We start from the raw sequence: 20,113 nt of genomic DNA, 5'->3' as shown, positions 1-20,113 counted from the left end.
GCGCAGACCGCACCGGCCGGGGCAGACGGCGCGCGGTCCGACGGTGTCGGGTTTTGTTCACGGTGTGGTGAACTCGGTGGCGGACCGAGCCGCTGGGACAAGGGGCGGCCGGTAGTATGCAGAACCCTTGTCCGGATGACGAGACCGACCTCGCGTGATGAGTTGCAAGTATTACGTGGGAGGACGGGAATAAATTCACCGTTTGCTAAGTGTTGTTTTATTTAAAAAGATGTTGCTGCCCTTTGATATAGCGCGTTGCCGTTCTACACATGTCTGACCTTCTATCCCTCCTTAAGATTTGTGCCATCCGCTGTTTAGCGCTGGCGGCTGCCGGCGCAACACAACGGTGAGAGTGAAGAGAGCGAACGATTGTTCTAGGTGAAAGAGATACGCTGATGAAAAGCATTCAGTCAGCTGTCGCTAGCTGAGCCGGTACAGCGCGCAGTGCAGAAACTACTCGCGCGACATCGAAAACCCTTCTCAATATAAATCAGCCACGAAATGAAACTATGTAGGCTTACATTTCATCACAACCTTTTGTCCTAAGCTAATAAGTTTTTCGCAAAATCAGGCGCGGGTCGCATTAATTGATCTTCGCAATTTACTAATGGCATGCAGCACAGCACTGGCGTGACGAGGATGGTCAGAAAAAACTGGTTTCATGCTCTCTTTTTATTAAAATAATGTCAGTACAGGGATGTCGCAGTTCTATCCTACACAGGTGAACTATGTACACGGCTTCAGCAGGTCGCGTTTCCTTCGGGAACCGCCGGCACGTTCAGCAGGAAAGAGCACCTTTCAACCACTGGAAAGGAATGGACAGTTAATTAGCGGGAGCCGGCACATTCTCGGAAGCATTGGTTACTAGGGAGTATAATACAAGCATGGACACTGAACGTGGGAGGCTCCTGTACGCCTCGACGAGGCCTTAATGTAGTAAACAGATTCTGAAGCAATGTGTCGGCGTTTGCTTCGGCATCCAACCATCATCATCCGCTTGCATGTTTTACGGCAGGCACTGCTTTATGTAGCCGTGCACTTTAGCAGCTCACGCGGGGCCGGTGACAAGTCACAGCCCAGCAAATAACCGGACTCGTCCACACCGCTCTGACCTCCCGCAAGCCCCGCTCCGCCGCTCCCCGCGCGGCGCAGGGCCCTCACCTCGGAGATGTTCAGCTTGACGATGCCGCTCTGCTGCGGGTCCTTCTTGTCGAACACCTCGAACGCCACGCACAGCTGGAGGACGGCGCCCACGAAGTCGCCGAAGCGCAGGGTGCCGTCCTTGCGCCGGTACCGCTGCGTCAGCACCGTCATCACGTCCGTGCTCAGCTGGAAGCCGACTTCGGCCAGCGCGTCCCGGAACCTGGAGACGGTGCCAGTGACGTTACGGCGGCGGCGCTAACGTCACGTCGCCGACCTCGCTGCAGTCGCTGGAAGCGACACAGTTGAGACAATGCTGGGAGGGGGGGGGGCACTTCGGGACGTTGGGGGTCGAGATGCTGCAGGCGGCCGGTGGGCCAACGGAGAATTGGCTCGGAGGATGCATAATTTGGAAGTCAGGCATCGCACTTTTATAAGAGCATAATATAATATGCATAATATGGCAGCGGCATTAATTGTGGTTAGTGGGGCTTAACCACGCATTCAACGTCTAATGCCATCTAGAATCGGAAGCTCTCGCACCAATTTCTGGGGGGGGGGGGGGAGGGGGGGTGATAAAACTCTGTCCTCGAGTCAGGTTTGAACCCTACGCTGGACGGTTGTGTGGTGATTGCTCTCTCAGCTTAGCCACACCTAACCCACAGCGATATTAAATAACTCGTGACCGTTCAGCTGAGCACGTCGGCGAGTGCGGACAAGTACGCTGCTCTCTCCACACCTTTCGCCCCGGTGTATCTTTACAGCCATAGAAGTTACTGGCGGCTAAATCGCTGACGTCGTAATTTCGACTACACATTTGGCACGATATCTGCGGGGCACCATCAACGTCATGAGAACCTGATGATGGACAGGTATCCAGTGTTATCGAACAAAGACAACCGAGCGGCGGCGGGTCATGATGTCGCCTCTCACCGCTCAGCCTTGAGCACGCCCGTCTTCTCCTTCGTGTGGTTCTTGAACACGCCCTGCCAGAGCTTCAGACTGCACATGAGATCCTTGAAGTCGTTGAAGCTGAGTCGGCCGAACATGGTGACGTCCATGGCGAAGATGATCTGGCGACAAACGCCGATCGTGGCGCAGCTCTTGATGTAGTCTGAAGCGGAAGGACGTGTCAGAGGGTGCGGCTCCCGCCTTGCTGGGCCTCTGCACCGCTGCGCACGATATTTGTCGCCTCCCCTCTCACCCATATCCCTAGATTGGAAGCAATGCCTGTTAGCAGAGCCAGTGAAAACCTCCGCTCCTCGCCCACTCTGTGAGATACGGATTCGAGACGAGAGATGGGAGAGATGGATGGATAGATGGAGAGATGGGTCATGTTGGATGCGTTAAACCCGAACAACGATGTACCTTGGCATATGAGATGGGTGGAAATCGCGCACGAACTATTGCTGCTCTGCTACCCAGCACGATATCCGAGGTTAGCGGTCTCAAAGCAAAGGTTCATCCACGTCAGGCAACTTTGACGGAGTATCAAGATTGCATTGCTTAACACGTCCGCGTAGTGGTGCACATCAGAGGCTTCCCCGTTTAAGATAAACCAACGTAAATTTTACCAACGCCCAAAATTACCTATTATATATTACCAAAATTACCAAAATAAAAAAATACCCTTTTACCAAGGTGTCTTGGATGTTTTGGTTCGAAGGCAATTCACAATGAAGTCCCCATGTTAAAGGACCATTGCAAAGGCGTTCCGAAGCGTGCATCAACTGCGCACCAAGCCAGCTCTTTCCGTACCGTTCTGTGCGCCACCGCTATTTTCCCCTCACTCCCGGTGTCAAATGTTCGTAACCCTCACTAGTGCACGTATTTATGACCTTCATCAGATACCTCTGAAGACCTCGCTATCTCAAAAGCCAAACACTAAGTGTTGAGTCGAGTGGAACAAGCATCGGAAAGCTCTTGCAACACTGCATAATCAAGAAACATCAGTGTAGGTGTGACCTTTGGTGAGCAGAACCAGGTTATCTGGATAACGGTAGTGAATGGAGACCTCTGTGGCACCTTCAAGACTATGCTTGTTATGAGAGCGTGGAGCATGTTGTCGTGCAGTTTTTAACACTAGACATCCCAGCCCACCGATAGCCGCCCATCGCTGGGTGCGACTTGTGATGTGGTAAGCCAGGTCATCTGGGCAGAGCCCTGTGTGCAGGCTCATCAACACGTTATCCAAGCGTGATGCGACGACGGAGCAAACGACCACAAATAGCAATAAAACTGAATCAAGCTTCGGCTTATGCGCTATAATGAGTGCCAAAGTATCTGATGAAAGGTTCAATATTTTTATGTACCTATTTATATATCTCGGCCATGCACCTGTATTGACCCCAGATACCTGAACCAAGTGTGTTTTATGAAATCGCGTCGTCAGATCGCATAAGCACGGGAAATGAATACCAACATGGCATTTAGAAAGCAGGTCGTGCGGTAAACGTGACACGTCAGGTTCCTGGTCCTGGTCAGGTTATCGTTCCTGGTCTACAAAAGATGAGGTCTATTATTACCTGTTCGCCATTCATTTGTAGCTTATGCAAGATGGGTCTTCAATTTTTCGTAGGCGTGAAATGCAACTGTCAGCACCAACCGTTTAGTATTCTAAGAGCTATCCCCAAAGACATCATGAGGCCTGTTATGATTCCCTAGCCTCGTTGAACAAGGATTAACCTCACCATTCGGTAGACAAGCCTCGAGCAGCTCCTGCAGCTCAAAGGCGTTGACAGTCTTGTGCTCGTCGGCTAGCTGTAGGAAGACGGCCTCATACTGGTTGAAGCCCTTGCCATCGACACTCGAAGGGGCCTGGAAAAATGAAGCAAAATAACATCGCAGTGTGAAATAACGCGATACGCAGAAGAAAAATAGCACGTCTGACTGGGTCTGAAGGATATCTTTATGACGCACACGTGTTTTCATAGCCTGTGCCCGCCCCCACCCAAAGCAAAAGACAGAAAACGCGTGCGGACAAAACCGGTCTCAAACAAAGTACGAGCAGGTCCGTAACCACCATGGCATAGGTGGGCAGCACTGGCATTCTGATGCCATGGTTTATCACTCAACATGTGTCAAGTTAGCTATGACGAGCTGCCAACCCAGCAGAAGTAAAAATTAATCCAGTCCCCAGCTGGGCTTCGTCAGCATCCAGTCATCTGACCTTATCATTCCAAAAATGCTTCTGATATCCCAACACAGTCGTCTATTATCACCAACACTAGTACACGCGTGCACACACACACACATCGGACACCAGCACTTACAGCCACATTACCGCACTATCGGATTCCGCAGCTGCACTCGGTACACGCCACGGTGCAGGCAGCGAGCTCCGGCGGTGTACCCTGAGGATAGGGTTGCGCAGCGCAGGCAGCGCCCTCTGGCGGTGTACCCTGAGGATAGGGTTGCGCAGCGCAGGCAGCGCCCTCTGGCGGCGTACCTTGAGGATAGGGTTGCACAGCACAGGCGGTGGCTCCCTGTGGCGTACCTTGAGGATGGGGCTGCACAGCACAGGCGGTGGCTCCCTGCGGCGTACATTGAGGATGGGTATGCACAGCGCAGGCAGCGAGCTCCGGCGGCGTACCTTGAGGACAGGGTTGTGCAGCGCAGGCAGCGCCCTCTGACGGCGTACCTTGATGATGGGGTTGCACAGCACAGACGGCGGCTCCCTGTGGCGTACCTTGAGGATGGGGTTGCGCAGCACGGCTGGTGTGGTGTCGATGTAGCGCAGCTTCACCGCGTTCAGCGAGAAGACGCGCAGCGTGAACTGTGCCTCCTGGCACGGCTCGAACGTCGTCGGCACGATGATGAAGCCGCCCGGCTCCAGCGGACACCGGTGCGACACCTGGCGCGGCATGCGAGGCGAGTTAGCGGACCACCGGCACTGAGGGCTCTAGCAGAGTGGTCCGGTGTCGCCAGCACAAGGGACGTGTTGGTAAAGCGTTTTACAAAGTAAAACAAAGGTAAAGCGCCATTACAAAGGACGTGTCGTTAGCCGTTTTATATCTGCTGAACTGTGTGGACGCGTGTACTTGCAAAAGGGACGTGTCACGGCACGTCAACAACCCGCTGAATTTGAAAAGTTGAGCTCAATGTGTTGGCAACCACACCGCGGAATGCATCAACCACATGCCGCGTCACATATCAACCAATGCCCTATTGCATGAAGTGAGACATCGCCCAACACTCACCTGTCGTCCGTTGGTGTACTGCGAGTTGACCAGGCTTTTGTTCTTCTTGAAGAAGGAGTTGTCGATGGCGTCGACGCTGCCGTTGGCGATGGGGTAGACGGTGAAGCCGACGACGCGAGGCTCGGTCACAGTGTGCTGGGTCAGCGACACCACCACCTCCTCCGGCTCCGTCAGCACCAGGTGCAGCCGTGGGTTGATGTGGAACGTGTCTGGGGCAGCGGAGAGTCGCAGCTCACGAGAAGCTGACCTTGCTGACAACCACAAGGTCGACGGTTCAGGTCTTGGTACGGGCTGTTTTCTGATTACCGTGTTTCAATCAGCGTTATTTATCGCGACGCTATTGTTGTTGATGATGGCTTGCGTGACCGGCACACATGTAGTAAATAATGCGGTCGAAACAAGAGAGAGTTCGGGGGACGTAGGCACGACGTAACCGTGCGTTTGGGAGGGTGGGGGAGCGAGGAAAAAGCCGTAATACGCGCATTACGATATCGCCATCGTCATGCACGCACACACACACACACACACACACACACACACACACACACACACACACACACATATATATATATATATATTATATATATATATATATATATATATATATATATATATATATATATATCATTCTGCTGTTGAGTGAGGAGACGCATTTGAGTCGAACATGATGTTTTGGTAAGTTTGAATATATATATATATATATATATATATATATATATATATATATATATATATATATCGTCATGTTGTACTTGCCAGTTGTACTTGTACGTCCCATGCCAGCGGCAGTGTACTGTGAGGAGCAGGGGACATCCCCTCCCCAGCCTTCCCAATACCAGTATCAGCGCTAACAGTGAACAGTTCTGAGGGGTCTTGCCTAACAGGTTACCAAACTTCGTGCAAGGAAAAACACCTACAGGATGACAACGACGTCATACAAGGCCAGATTTGATGGCGGCCGATGATTTCCATTTACAATATAAGCCACGTACCAATTATGAACCAGAGTACCCGCATGGTTTGTAAGCATAGACGCAGACACATAAACATTTCTGGCGTTGTTTAATGGAACGCATAAATATTAAATCGACAAGCAAAATCCACTATCTAACTATAGGAACTGTCATGATGACCGCAGCTGAGATTCTGAGGACGCACCGGCAAGGTCGAACATCTGTGAATGGGATAGGGCGAAGAGGGATATCAGTCGGTGAGATTCTTTTTGTGCCAGCTAGTCACTGGCATTTGATTCGTAGATCTGGTCCGATCGTGGCTAGCCTGATTTCGATCCAGCCTGATCTGTTTGCATGCAAGTGGAAATTTGGACCAATCGGTAAAAGTTGCGTTGCTTCTCCTACATCTAGGATCAATGCACGTCCCTGGTAACACACTATAATAAGTCGGATCTACTCAAATAACGTACACGATTCGTGTTGCCGTACGCTTTGACCACCCATTCAGACGCGGCCAAACGACTGTGGTATAGCTCTGACAGAAATTTAAGAGCTATGGCTCACCGTTAGAATTTAGAGCCGTGGCCACATGTTCGGCTCAAATGCATCTCTTCACTCAACAACACTCAACAGGTTGCCACAGCACCGTAGGGGTAATACCACCGCTTCTGCACACCACGAAAGCAAGCCAACACGTGCGAAGAGCTGACGCCGCCTCCCGTCCGTGCCGCGGCAGACGAGTGGCGTTACCTGCGTTGTTCCTGCAGCCGCCGGCGGTGACGCCGCGTCTCCAGGAGCCCTGGTACACCTTGACCTGCCAGGGCACGCGGGCGCGCAGCGTCGGCTCGTCCCTGGCGGTGTCCTGGTCCAGGTGCACCACCTCCAGGTGCGTCAGCGTCTTCACGAAGTCCGAGTACGGCATCCTGCGGTGGAACGTGATGGTGATGCACCAGATGGCCGCGACGGTGGAGATTTTGAAACGTGGTCAGTCTGGGGTAAACTTGGCGAGTTTTAGTAAGGCGATCGCATGTTTTAGTCGTACGGAAGTAGCACTCTTTATATCAGCAATTAGGATGCAAGATAGCTTTCAAAACGTGAAATAATGACAAAGTGTATCGTTTGCCTTGCGTCCATGCACATCAACTTCCAAGGACTAGCGCTCAATGTTCTCGGAGTTGGGAAGTCGCTGCCCCTGTCCCTTGTCCGTACGTCACTGTGACCCAACTGACGAGTCACAACTCTCCACGGCAACGTGGCCCAGCCTGAGCTGAACAATCCGCCACCTTGACATGGCCCACGCTGTCCTCATCACACACCATGGTGTGAACGCGCTCAAGTACTGGTAGCCATACTCGCCACCAGGGGAGCCCCTGGGGTTGTCCCGGACCCTGGCCAGTCCTGGACAGCCCATCACCACCGGCCCACTCGCCGCAACTCGACCCCAGCCCGCCCGAGACATCTCACCAGTACTCGAACCCAGCCGGTCCGGGACAACCCATCACCACCGGCCCACTCACCAGAACTCGACCTCGGCCCGCTCGAGACATCTCACGGCCGCCGGCTCGCTCACCAGAACTCGACCTCGGCCCGCTCGAGACATCTCACGGCCGCTGGCTCGCTCACCAGAACTCGCCCTCGGCCCGCTCGAGACATCTCACGCCGCCGGCTCGCTCACCAGAACTCGCCGTCGGAGAGCGTATGCGGCCCGAGTCGCTCCCGCTCCAGCGCGCTGACCTCGTCCCACTCGAGCGAGCCGCGGGCCCAGCGGCCCACGTACTCGCCGTTGTGGCCCAGCGACGAGCGCAGGCGCACCAGCTGGGTCGGCTCGCCGCTGAACTGGGTCACCTGAGGCGCCGCGGGTCAGTGGTCAACGGCCGAGGCGCGGCCGGCGGGCACGCATACTCGCAGAAGGTCGCTGCGGGCAGCACACTTCTTAAAGGAATGTTTATTACGCAATGTTCTAGGGTCAGTGTCAAGTTCCTGTTAAGAATTGGAGCAAAAAATGCTGTGATTTACCGAAAAAAGGCCATCGCTGCTCGCCCCATCCCCTCTCCCGCCTCCCCTCTCCTACCTGATTTCCACGCCTGCTCATTTCACATGAAAATTGGTAAGCTTAGAGCACATGATGGGATAAATAGAAATAAAGATTGAAGAAAGGCAAACCTTGATATCCAATAGTCTCAAGGTAATTTCGTCTTAAGTTCTATGTTTAGTTAATGGCCTTAACTATGCGTTAATGGTCATTTTAATGTATGTTGTTAGGCTGCACTGTAAAAACACCAGGCAAAGTAATCGGTCATGAGTTTAAGAGGCGTACGCGAACGTACCCGTTCTATGTCCAGCACCCGGTAATTGGTGCCCAGCAATATGCCGTTAGCGAGCTTTTCTGGACTACCATTCTTCGGCGTCTGGGGAAGACGGAAGCATGGATCACACATGAGGACATGATAGAGTACACCAACCAAGGCCTCATGAAACATATTACGAACGTACCAATAACTGCTGATGTTTTCGTCGGATAGTGGTTTTATCGCAGACACGTTGCATGACGACCACAAGACTGTAATGGCTCCTGGCTTCACAACCGTTCCCGCCGACTGCCGCGGGGACGACAAACACCAGGCCGGCGGTGAGTTTCGAACCCACGCCCCGACTCACGACAATAAGCGCATTGGCACTCTGCCAATGGAGCCACGCCGCCCGCACCAGCCCGACTTCAGTGAAGAAAACAGCTGTTACGCGTGCAACACCAGTCATGAATGAGTGCGTTTGGTTACATATCGATGCTTAGGACTGCGATGGCCATGTCCGCACGCAATGTTAGCTGAAATGCATTCGTGCACAAGCCACACGACCCGAGTTCTAGAAAGTGGGAGCTCTCTGCACACCTTTTATGATTAGTACTGTTGGGGAAGATGTCTGAGGGAGGTCCATGACCTTCACGCTTACTTGAATGCTCGTCCGTGCAGTGACGTTTCAGTGTCGCTGCAGTGACGTATGAGTCGCAGTACAGTGATGTCTGAGCGTCGGTGCAGTGACTACGAATGTCGGTGCAGTGGCGTATGAGTGTCGGTGCAGTGAAGTGTGAGTGTCGGTGCAATGACCTTTGAGTGGCAGTGCAGTGACGCATGAGTGCCGGTACAGTGGGAGTGTCCTTCTGTTCTTTGAATCGTGTGAATGCCTGTCTGAGCAATATAAGTGCCTGAGTGGGGTGTGCGGTGTGTTGTGTCTGAAGACAGCACGAAGTGAACGTGCCTGCAATCTCATCTGTAAGAGCATAATGGCTGGACCCTAATTTGCGCAGTGTCCCTATGGCGCGCCAGTGTGCACTGTTGCCACGGTGTTAAAGGTTTGGCACGGCAGGCGGCCGATGATGCACAATGCACTGCGTAACACCGGACCTCACGTGCATACAGTGCATCACACACGGGAACACCGCTACGTACACTACATCATGCCTGAGTGGCCGTCTATGCAGTGCACCGTACCTGAGTGCCCGTTTGTTCGGTGTATTGTACCTGAGTGCCTGTCTGTGCGTCGCACCGCACCTGAGTGGCCGTCTGTGCGGTGTACCGTACCTGAGTGCCTGTCTGTGCGTCGCACCGCACCTGAGTGGCCGTCTGTGCGGTGTACCGTACCTGAGTGCCGGTCTGCACGGTGTACCGTACCTGAGAGCCGGTCTGTACGGTGGCCGTGATGATGGAGGTTTGCTGCAGCAGGCGGCCGATGGTGTGCGCCGCACCCGTGGCGTCCTCTCGGATGCTCAGCGTCTCGGTGATGCCACCAGTCATGTCCGCCAGGCCGTCCAGCGTGCTGCCGTACTTGAGCGCCTCGTACGACCCATGCAGCCTGCCGGCACGACGCGATCACGTGACAGGGCTGGGCTCACGGAGTGCCCTCCGCGGGCGGAGTTGCGACGGTGGCCGGGACGATTTGGGCGCGAGCGCGGACCTGAACTTCTTAGAGCGCTAGACACTGGTACTAAGAATGGATAGGAGGCATTTCGGCAGGTTTTTACTCTAACGCATCGCAAAATAACCATAGCAGAGTGAAAGAGCTGGAATTGTTGCCAGGTGGGATGAGAACGTTAATATTCCGCCTCCAACGGCTTCAGCCCAGTCCTGCCGTTCGCAAAGGGATCACACTTCTGACTTTTTTAGCAGATGAAGAGGTGAAGAATCAACACCTCCCAGATACTCACCCGCGACAGCATTAACAGCTCACCATGACTGTGACTACAAGTCATCAAATATTATTCTAGCTAGCTGGCAGAGTTTCCCGTCACAGACAGCTTGATGACACATGCGCCCGTGGCAGGGCGCTGGTCGGGGGGGGGGGGGGACTCACTTGGCGCAAGCCTTCTCCAGCAGGGACATCCAGAACACTTGCTGGCTCTGGGACGAGGTGAACGCCAGCTTGCCGTTGACCGTGGGCAGCCGGTCGTCGACCAGCACCTCTACCCATTCGCCGTTCCAAAATATGCGGAACCTGAGAAGTGCGGAAGCGATTTAGGTTATGAATGGGCTCGCGTCTGGACAGGTGGGTTATTCAGCGGTATCCACCTTAGCGACCTCACTAAACCTTCAGTCAAAGAAGATAAATACGTGGGTAAATGAAATATACAGAGAAACCATTTGCACCTATCGTGTTTCCAGCCATATGAAAAGCTGTGTCCGGCCATCAGTGACCGGCTAGCGGCGATTTCCCAGGGCAATGTGCAGGTCACGATAGGATGTGCTACATCATTTGCTGTTCACATATCTACAACCAAAGTGAAACCCTTCGACCTGCTCACTAAGACCACTGCACCATCTTACAAGGACTTCTGTCTTTGCGGCACGCAAAATCCAGCCTTTGCTACGTTTGACCGTCAAGCGATCTCGCTGAGATGCATCGGACAGGCAATGTGAAGTGACGTCCCGTACCTAAAGATGCCAGCATAGACGTCGCCTCCGAAAGCCTGGTCTGCCGGCACCACACGGTAGAAGAGGCCTCGCGTCATCTGCAGACACCCTATGCACGATATGAACCAGCGATCCCCTGCAACGGAGGTCGCAGGGTCAATCCCAACAGGAAACACGGAAGGGGACGGCAGTCGAGCTCATGTAGTCATAACACTCGTGGTGCATCTCCCGAACCGGTGGCCATTAGGGCCTTTCTTTTCGACTTGGGCTCGCTAGCCTAGGTGATCAAATTTGAAGCCAGAAAAAGCGGAGTTGGTCAGAAAGAAGTTTGCGCGAACTCTCAAACGCGGTGGCTAAAACTTTATGAACTGCGCACCATAATGAATGATGAAACGGTGATCGCAGTCGTCGCTTCACCGTTCGTTGTGGTGCGCTGTTCATATAGTTTCAGCCCACCGCGTTTGAGAGTCTTCACCAACACACACACACGTGGCTCTCAAAACACAGCCATTGCAGCCCATGTCTACTCTAGCTATCACTTTGGCAGGAAGACAGGCGGGACCGCGACGAAAGGACACGGTTTTCCCTCCCTCTAAACCGGCCGGCTGCCACACCTGACCCCGCCGACGACTTACTCAAACAGATATGCATCTGGAGAAAGCGATAAGCCAGGCGAGCGCGGCGACTCGCAAGAGCGGCATCGGCGGCTTGGGACGAGGTGGTGGCCGCAGAGCTCCGACCGTCCTGTTCCGCCGCACGTGCCACTAACCCGGACGGCCGGACCGGGCCCCCGGCTCGACCGCGTCGCTCAGGAGGCGCCGGACCAGGAGCTCGCTCAGCCGCACCGGTCATGTCAGGCCGACCAATTCTTATTCAGCCCCCCCCCCCCCCCCCCGACACATCTCGTTATCCGCATGCACTCTAGCTTTTTCACGCTTCCATGGGCACTTGCAGTAGTTAAGCTTCCTGATTGAAACCTGGACGCGCGCCTGCCACCGAAGCTATTAAGCCGCCGGCCCACTCACCCAGCTTTCCAGGAAGGGCGTCGAAATCCAGCACTGAGTCTCGAATGAACAGCGGCTCTGGAGTCAGCTCCTGCGAAGTCACAGGCGGCGCTCAGTGCCAAGGTCGCGCGGGCGGTCGAGCTCCCCGCACAGCTCGAGGCTCGAGGCTCGAGGCTCGGCACGTCGGTACCGTGCCCAAGCTCCGCGGCGCCTCCTCTCAAACCTGGACGCGCGGCATGTCAACTCTGCGCAGAAACCTCGCTTCGTTTCGTCCTATTCCACCCGCGAGTCTCCTGGACTGCAGTAGCGGCACGCTTCCCCCCGCACCCGCTGCAGACCACGCCCGAGTTCTGCCGGACGGCGGTTGGCCCAGCGTCGGTATGCCGTCGATGGCGCCGTGTCCCGGCGGCGCTGTCAGACAATGCGCCAGACGGTTGCACGGAGTGACAGCGGCCGCCATGCACGAAGTGAGCGCTGGCGTGCGCGGCGCTACGGCGGCGAGGCGTGCGGCCCAGCCGCGGGCCGCGGGCCTGCGCTGGAAATCACCACCAAACATGGGTGAAGCTTTGGGCATCTTGGGGAACTTGGGCAGCAACAGAAGCCCTCCTGATGTTTGGTTTGGCCACCAGTTGGAGGTCGAGATCGCTAAAAGAACAACAAGAATAATCTAAAACATAATGCAACACGTTTGTGGCGAATGTGCTTAGTTTGCTTTACTTATCTTTTCACCCCAAACCGGGGGTGGACTGGGGCAGACAACACTTAGCCGGCGTCGAGTGACGCTGAGGCGTCTTCGGCAGGTGGTGCGATTGTGATGGGTTTGATAACGATCACTGGGACTATCACATCCACTACTGGGCCATGCCCAACAGCTGGCACGCCAGCTGCGGTCGCCTGCTGGCTATGACGTCACTGGATAACGGAGTCTACAGAGAACGATGCCACGGTGCTGGCCGGCCGTCGCTGAGTTCTGATGTCAAGGGTGTGCGAATGGGCGCATGAGAAGTCCTATGCCCAACAGCAGCACGACTAACTTTCATTAGACATGCACCAAAGCAATCCGGCGCCAGTTATCGCTTGTTGTTCTTTAACGAGCATCGTACTATGGAAACCAAAAGCTTCGGATTTCCGGCTCAACTAACACATGATGCAAAGTCAGAGGAAGTGTTTCAAAATCATGTGCCAGCGCATCACGCTGTCGTGTTGTGCTCAATCGCTGCCAGACGCGTAAACAAGAACGCGGCTCCGGGCGGCTCTGGCTCAGACAGACGATGCACAATGGAACAACGTACAACTGCCCGCCACACACATTGGCTGAACAGTCGGTCAGATGGGGCGCGTTATAACGCTTCCACAGGGCACGAATGCCGCCGTGCACCGGTTATGTTCTATCAGTATTCCGGGGACCGTGCGTCTGCGGCCACAGTCCTTACCGGAATGCATTGCGAGCACGGAAATTCCTACCTACAGAACCCAAAGCGCATTCCAGATATGGTCAGTTAACGCTCGATTAAGTCAGTATCCACTGCTCAATAACTCCGAACCAGTTGTGTGACCGCATCCGATGGTGATCAGATGAGAAGGTCTGGGAGTCGGCAAGAAATTCCATAATTCCTCTGCAGCACAGACTGTCTTTACATTCTGCCTAATGTAGTATAGATGAGGTTGTAAAAACCGGCTAGTTCTTTGACAATTATGCAAATTTGTTCATAGTAACATGCTCAACGAAAGCATAGGCCATGACTACCACTAAGAGAAGTTTACACACCTCCATTCTAAGAGACAATACTCCCGAGTGACAAACTGTTATATCGCTGACATCAAGCTAGCCGGTCTAAATAGGCTATAACATAACACATAAGCCAATTTAATAAGCTGGACAGGACAGTATGAGCTGCACGCACAGACAGCTTTTGGTTACGGTAAAGTTACAAGAAATCCATCCAAGCGATGCACCCGATCAGCGAGCGGCACAAGCTACAATGTCTAGGGTAGCTCAAGCTTAAAGAATGGGAGGCGTGCTGCTAACGGCGGTCACGCCCGCACGTCCCCCACCATGCAGGTGGAAGGTCAACCACACATCATTACGCAAAAAGTTATTGAAGTCGTGCACGATCGCAGACGCCTGACTGACCCACTATACAGGCACGCCCAAACTCCACGACTGCTAACTGCAATGCCGCACAGAAACACAGCTCAGTGACTGTGACGACGCATAGATAGGGAGCACCGCGTGCGGTAGGAGGACGAGCTCGTCAGCAGCATTAATGAGTGCCTGCGGTAGGAAAGACGAACCAGTGGTCGTTATTAGGAACTTGCATGCTGCCCAGAAGTAAATTTTTAAGGAGGCTCTATTTTGCGTCCTTCCAGGGTCACATTTTCATCTACCTGATTTATCAACAGGCGGCTGTTGTTGACGAAAACAGGGACGCGTTAAGGGGAGGGGGGACAACGGGGCACGTGCCCAAAACTCAACCCCAACCTCAACCAGTTCGGTCAAGTCGACCTCAAGTGTTTTAGTCCAATGTGAGCATTCTCTTCAGAGCCAGTCACGAGTGTTTACATTCTGTCGGGCTTTTGGAGACCTCTTCCTGCCGCGCAATAACACTGGGGGGAAATCTCATCCCCGCAGCTCCATACGCAGAGCTGTGGGAAGAGGGAGAGAGCCGCGGCTCCACTGATCCCTCACGTCGGCCTGCCCGCGGCCCCCACCAGCGGCCGACCACAGCGACCTGGGTCGCGAGAGTTTGTCCAGGCTGCACTGGGACTAGACACCGAGTGGCGCCCGTAAGGCGCCACTCGGTCTGACCCGGCCAAGACGCAAGAGCGCGACAGTTTTGGTTTGATTCATGACTGTTTGATAAGAATGACCTGTGATCTCAAGTTTACAACTGGGCTTAGGTCAAGATGGCCGGAATAGATGCTCGGCATGGATCTTTGTTCGATTCAATACGACAAAATTAAATGCACAAATAAGATGGTTTCTTTTCAAAACTTGCTCATGCTCGAAAGCTGTTGAAGTGTATTGCATATAAGGTGTATTTCCATGTAACAAAACCTCCATATCCCAATCGAACTCACCGCCACGTTGCTCCTGAGGCCACACTCACCGCAGGTCGTTTCCACACGAACTGGAAGGGTGGAGTCTGGTGGTAGAAGACCGAGGCCTGGACGGCCGGGAAGTCGGGGTCCTGCCATAGCTCTCCCAGGCGCAGGCAGGCCCGCCGAACGCGCTCAAAGTCCGAGCTCATCCTGAGGTCAGAGAAGCCATCCATTACACTGCGCCGGCGACGGAAACAAACAGAACAATTATGACGCGGGCCAATCAGTCAGTAAAAACACAAACCGCTTGAAGCGATGTCCTGGCAGTGCTTAAATAAATCATTAAATAATTCACGAAGTTGTCTAAAATGAAATAAAAACAAAGAAGCTTGTGTGTCGATTTTGACCTCACGATATGCGCTCCCCACAGCCGTGCATTTGACATCTGAATGCAGGATACCCACGACGTCGCTTGCATCCAGGATCCAGCCCACGCACTCTGCGGGCAGACAGCGCCACTCGTCAGCCCGCCACACCCCAGCGGCCACGATCGGCCCCTCATTGGCGTCGTTCGGCGCGTGCGGCCGTGGCCGGCGCTCCTCGGGCGGCGCCGCTCGCGTCCGGGTGGAATGCAGCGCCGCCCGGCCGATGTGGGCCGCGTGCTCATTCGCCCCGGCGCCGCCGCCGCCGCGTCCGTCGCTAGGGAGCGCCGCATGCCGGCCGCTGCGGGGTCTCGGCTTCCGCACATTTGGCGGCCGTGTCTCGATGTCTGTCTGCTGGCTGTTTGGTCGCGTCGGGACGTCGTTGTCCTGCCGGCGCCGGCGGTGCTTTGTGTTCGGCACGCCTCCACCAGGAAGTGTCGCTACGAGGCGTGGGCGGGGCTGTGTTCCTAGCCGCGTGCTGTGACAATAGTGACATGTTCGAGTGCCATCTGCCGACCCTCCTTTGCCCCCCCCCCCCCTCTTTTCGCCTTCCTCGCTCCTCTCTCTTCTCGCGCCAGCGCACGTGTGTGGCTGACCTCAATACTCCGTCGGCCGGCCAGCCGGTCGGCCAGTCGGCCGTCGAAAGCAGTCATCACGCCAAATTCTTGGCACGGGTGAGGCGCGCGCGGCGAAGCGCCATCGTTATGCCGGGCGCCGGAGAGAGTCCCGGTGCCGCTGACCGGCACTCCGCCCGCCCCGCCAGATCCGACTGACACCAATCACAGCCGGCGCCGGCCGGTGTGTTGCCGGCGACTCGCGAGGCCCGCACGGCGCCGGCGCCGGCCGGCGGCCGCGCGGCGGCGACCTTGAGTGACTGGACCCGGTCACTTTCGGTCAGATGGCCGCGATTGTGCGCGTATCGTACCGGTGACCAGAAAGACCAGTTTCCGAATGAAAGCCAGCGGCGTGCCGTTCTTTTCTTAAGCAGCGGCGACTTTACCTCAGGCAAGCCTGCATGGACCGCCGTTGGCCGTGAAACTGCGGAACGAACTCGTTATCGCGGCTTAACCTACGAAAATATGGTGCCAAGCGTGCGACACGGTGGAGTCAAAAGCACCGCGTGGCCAGCCTGTGACGGTGATATCGGCGAGATCGAAATGTTTTGTGTACGAACTCTAAAACCAAAGGCTGCGTTAATAGTCCCGCCTTGTTTACGCCCACTTTCAAAACTGCTGAGTGTTCATCCATTTTGTACAAGCATTGCGTGACCGAACGCAACTTGAATATTGCTGCCTGAAGGCTATCGGGGAAAGGCACTTCCTGGCCTGACCGCTGACGACCTGATCTGGCTCTCAATCCCCCCTCTCGTCCCATTCACCGCTTCTTCCGCACCCTGACCGCTTCTTTTCCCACCGGGAGTATGTTGTACCCGTAAGCCATGAGCCAGCCGCGCGTCAGCCGTGAGCCAGCCCTGCGGCAGCCACGAGCCAGCCCTGCGGCAGCCATGAGCCAGCCCTGCGGCAGCCCCTCCCGAGCGCCTGCACGGCCCGGGCTCAGGTTCCACGCGTACGAATAAGTCTGGGTGAGCGACGTGACCAAACTATTGCCCCATTTTCGCCCACCCATTGATCCCACAGCCTTGAAATTGCTCATGATGGCTGCCAGGGTTCCAAACGAAGCCCAATACAAAACCTGGTCTCGTCCGAACAAATCTTCAAGCATCACTCAACGAAGTTCGTCCGAAGCAAGAAAATCCGAAAGCGAGCTCTTCTTCACTGACGCAGCACATGACATTGCTGATGTGTCAGCACATTTCCATCTGTTACGCGTCCTAACCTGCTGAAATAAATCCCTGCTTAACACCATCCAGCACAGTTCAGAATCAACGCTAACACACTGTCCATGTTACGAGTCGCGGCAAAATCACTGGTAAAGGAATGTTACATATTGGAATATATTAAAGCGGGCATCAGGTCCGCTTAAATACCCTCCTTAATAGCTATGGGTGTACATTTAAGTAGAAAAACTGGTCTAGACAGCATAATTTCTCTGCTTAGTAGATATACTTCTCAATACGTCACTGTTTGATTATGTCATCGTACCTAGCATAACAAAGATTGAGAGCCAATTGATGGCCGTTATGTCTGGAAATCGTGCTCATGGACGTCATATATGAATGGTTCTACCATCATATTTCTGTTAGCCTTGATAGCCGCATCATTAATGTAATAAAAGGATTAAAATGACATCATTATGGTGTCATGGATGCCTGGGTGACCTCGAAATAGTCTCCTCGGAGAAGTCTGCACCTCTTCGCGGGCGTGTAGCACAGATCGGGATCTACAGAGCGACTTAGGTCCCAGAGAGGGCGGGGCTGTGAACTGCACCGAATGATCTTAAGATTGCTATTTCAGTTCAGAGCTCCATACAAAGGTGGAACGCTCCCTTTAACCAGACATGACATGTACTAGAAGACACAATGAACGTGGCTTCCCATACAGACTGCATACATGTGTTAAGCAGGATTTGCTCAATTTTCTGCCCTGATTTCAAGCCTGACGTTCCTCACCACGATACAAACTAAGCCTAACGTTCATCACCAGGACACGAACTAAGCCTAACGTTCATCACCCCGGCACAAAGTAGGCCTAACGTTAATCACCAGGACACAAACTCAACGTGGGGGGCGCTGCGGCAAAGCATGTTGAGCACGGTCCGAGAACAGCTGTCTCCAGGCCGGGTCATCGTCCTCCAGCGGGAGGGTTGAAGCCCCGGCCGATTAACCCTCGAGAGCCTCCGCCCATGGGGCGCCACACGTGCCCGAAGAGGCGGGGCTGTTTAGCGGGATTTAGGCCCCCACCTGGGGCACGAGCGCCGCGCGGCCTGCTGACCCTCAAACACCAGAGCCATCGGTAATCCGCCGGCGGCCCGCAGCCCGATACAACAGACCGCTGCCGTGACACGCCACCGACATATGTCGAGGCTTTGACGGGCCGTGAGGCTCGACCGCACCGGCATTGTCTGCCTGGGCCATTGTCCGGCCATCGGTCAGACATCCGGTGCCCTCGCAGCCGGCGGGGAGGGCACCGGCCCGGCTGCGGGCGCCGCACGCCCTCTCGCCGCGCGTGGCCAGCCGGCCGGCGGGCGGCACCTGACAAAGGAAGGCGGCCGGCGCCGGCCGTTTCGCCAGCGCGACGGGCGGCGCCGCCGGCGACGGCCATACCTGCGATCTGCGCTGGCTGCGGCGGCGGGGGGCCGATGCGCACGTCTCCGTCTACCGCATGGCGCGCCGTCGGCCGCCGCTCGTGCACTGTCCGGTCGCGGCGCGCGGGGCCGCTGACGTGTCGGGCGCCGCCGGCGCGCTCGCCACGCTCGCTCGCTTTGCTGCAACACTGGCGCGCCCGCCGCCGCCGCCGCGGGTGCGGCCGACAGCCGCCCGTGACGTCACTCGGCCGCCGGTGACGTCACGGCCGCGCCAGCTGACGGCCGCGCCGCCGCCGCCCGCGGAGGAGCTAACGGGCGGGCGGCGGCGGAGCGGGGCCGGCGACCAGCGTCGCTGGCCGGAACCAGAGGCGTCGCCGCCATCGGACAGGTGTCCGGACATTGGTAGAGCGGTAATGATATCCACAGCTGTAGATGCGAAAAGATAAAGGTGCATTGATGCGGTCAGGATAAATCGCTTGGGGCAATGGCTGATAAGCAGGAAGGATGAAGTAAAGGTGTGCGTGGCGGTACAAAACGGGACAGTACGCATCTAACAAGCTCGTTAGAATTTGTTCCTTCGTTTTTTCCCCGAAAGTTTGAAAATGTCACCATAAGTCAATTTTTGGATAGAAAATGAAATGTTAATACCCACCTACACTTTGAAAAAGTTCAGAGTGACTTCTGTGACTCAGAACTGATCCTGTATTCCAATGGCATATCAGCGATTACAACCTTTTCTGAAAGGGTGAAGCCTTACGTGATTTCGAACGGAGGTGCAACCGTAGAACAGGTGCTCGATAATAATTCAGTCATTCTGTTCTAAATAAGGAGGCATGCCATAGATGGCGTGCCTCTTCAAAGGCAACTTTCTGTCTTTCCTCTGAAAGTGATCTAAATATAACCTTTACGTAAACTACAAAACGTAAACAAAACCTTAAACCTAAACGTCGATGAACCACCTATGTGTCCAAAGGCCCAAAGAGGTACGAAGAGGGGGCCTTGATTCCATTGTGGGGCTACAGGCCAGCTGCGTGGTAAGATGAACCACGCGTGGTAAGGTAAGATGCGTGGTAAGATGCGGTGCGGATCGGACACATGAGGAAGGACGCCGGCGGAGAGAGGTGGCGGAGCGCGGCACAGCAGGAGGCGTATGACAATGGAGCTCAAACGCTCCAAGAAGACGTTAGGCGTCTGTTCCCAGGCAAGCAAGAGCTTCGAGGTTGGATGTTATGAGAGAAGAGCAGC

At 54.9% G+C, this 20,113-nt stretch overlaps 1 protein-coding gene across 1 annotated transcript; it reads right to left on the bottom strand.

The window, feature by feature from the left end:
* Nucleotides 1-657: 657 nt before the first annotated feature.
* On the bottom strand, nt 658-19,003 carry LOC119090664 (calpain-C-like). The gene is made up of 15 exons (XM_037213514.1): nt 18,888-19,003; nt 15,311-15,452; nt 12,222-12,291; nt 11,218-11,332; nt 10,640-10,780; nt 9,961-10,141; nt 8,620-8,700; nt 7,968-8,137; nt 7,043-7,215; nt 5,340-5,548; nt 4,829-4,993; nt 3,831-3,957; nt 2,074-2,254; nt 1,162-1,363; nt 658-805 (listed from the first exon to the last, which is right to left on the bottom strand). The coding sequence occupies exons 2-15, from the start codon at nt 15,449-15,451 to the stop codon at nt 779-781; spliced, it is 1,983 nt and encodes a 660-aa protein (XP_037069409.1). The 5' UTR covers nt 15,452; nt 18,888-19,003; the 3' UTR covers nt 658-778.
* Between the last annotated feature and the right edge of the window lie 1,110 nt (nt 19,004-20,113).

The sequence above is a fragment of the Pollicipes pollicipes genome, unplaced genomic scaffold, assembly GCF_011947565.3.
Source record: "Pollicipes pollicipes isolate AB1234 unplaced genomic scaffold, Ppol_2.1 Scaffold_3087;HRSCAF=3621_pilon_pilon_pilon, whole genome shotgun sequence".
Classification (NCBI taxonomy): domain Eukaryota; kingdom Metazoa; phylum Arthropoda; class Thecostraca; order Pollicipedomorpha; family Pollicipedidae; genus Pollicipes; species Pollicipes pollicipes.
Note: the sequence above shows the minus strand (reverse complement) of the source record. Positions and strands in the feature narration are given on the sequence as shown.

Excerpts from the sequence above, each read along its gene's own strand:
- LOC119090664 (XM_037213514.1), bottom strand. The coding sequence starts at position 15,451 with ATGAGCTCGGACTTTGAGCGCGTTCGGCGGGCCTGCCTGCGCCTGGGA. Across the intron at positions 10,142-10,639 it reads CTGGAGAAGGCTTGCGCCAA|GCTGCATGGGTCGTACGAGG; the intron begins GTGAGTCCCCCC and ends TCGTGCCGGCAG. Across the intron at positions 3,958-4,828 it reads TGCGCAACCCCATCCTCAAG|GCCCCTTCGAGTGTCGATGG; the intron begins GTACGCCACAGG and ends TCATTTTTCCAG.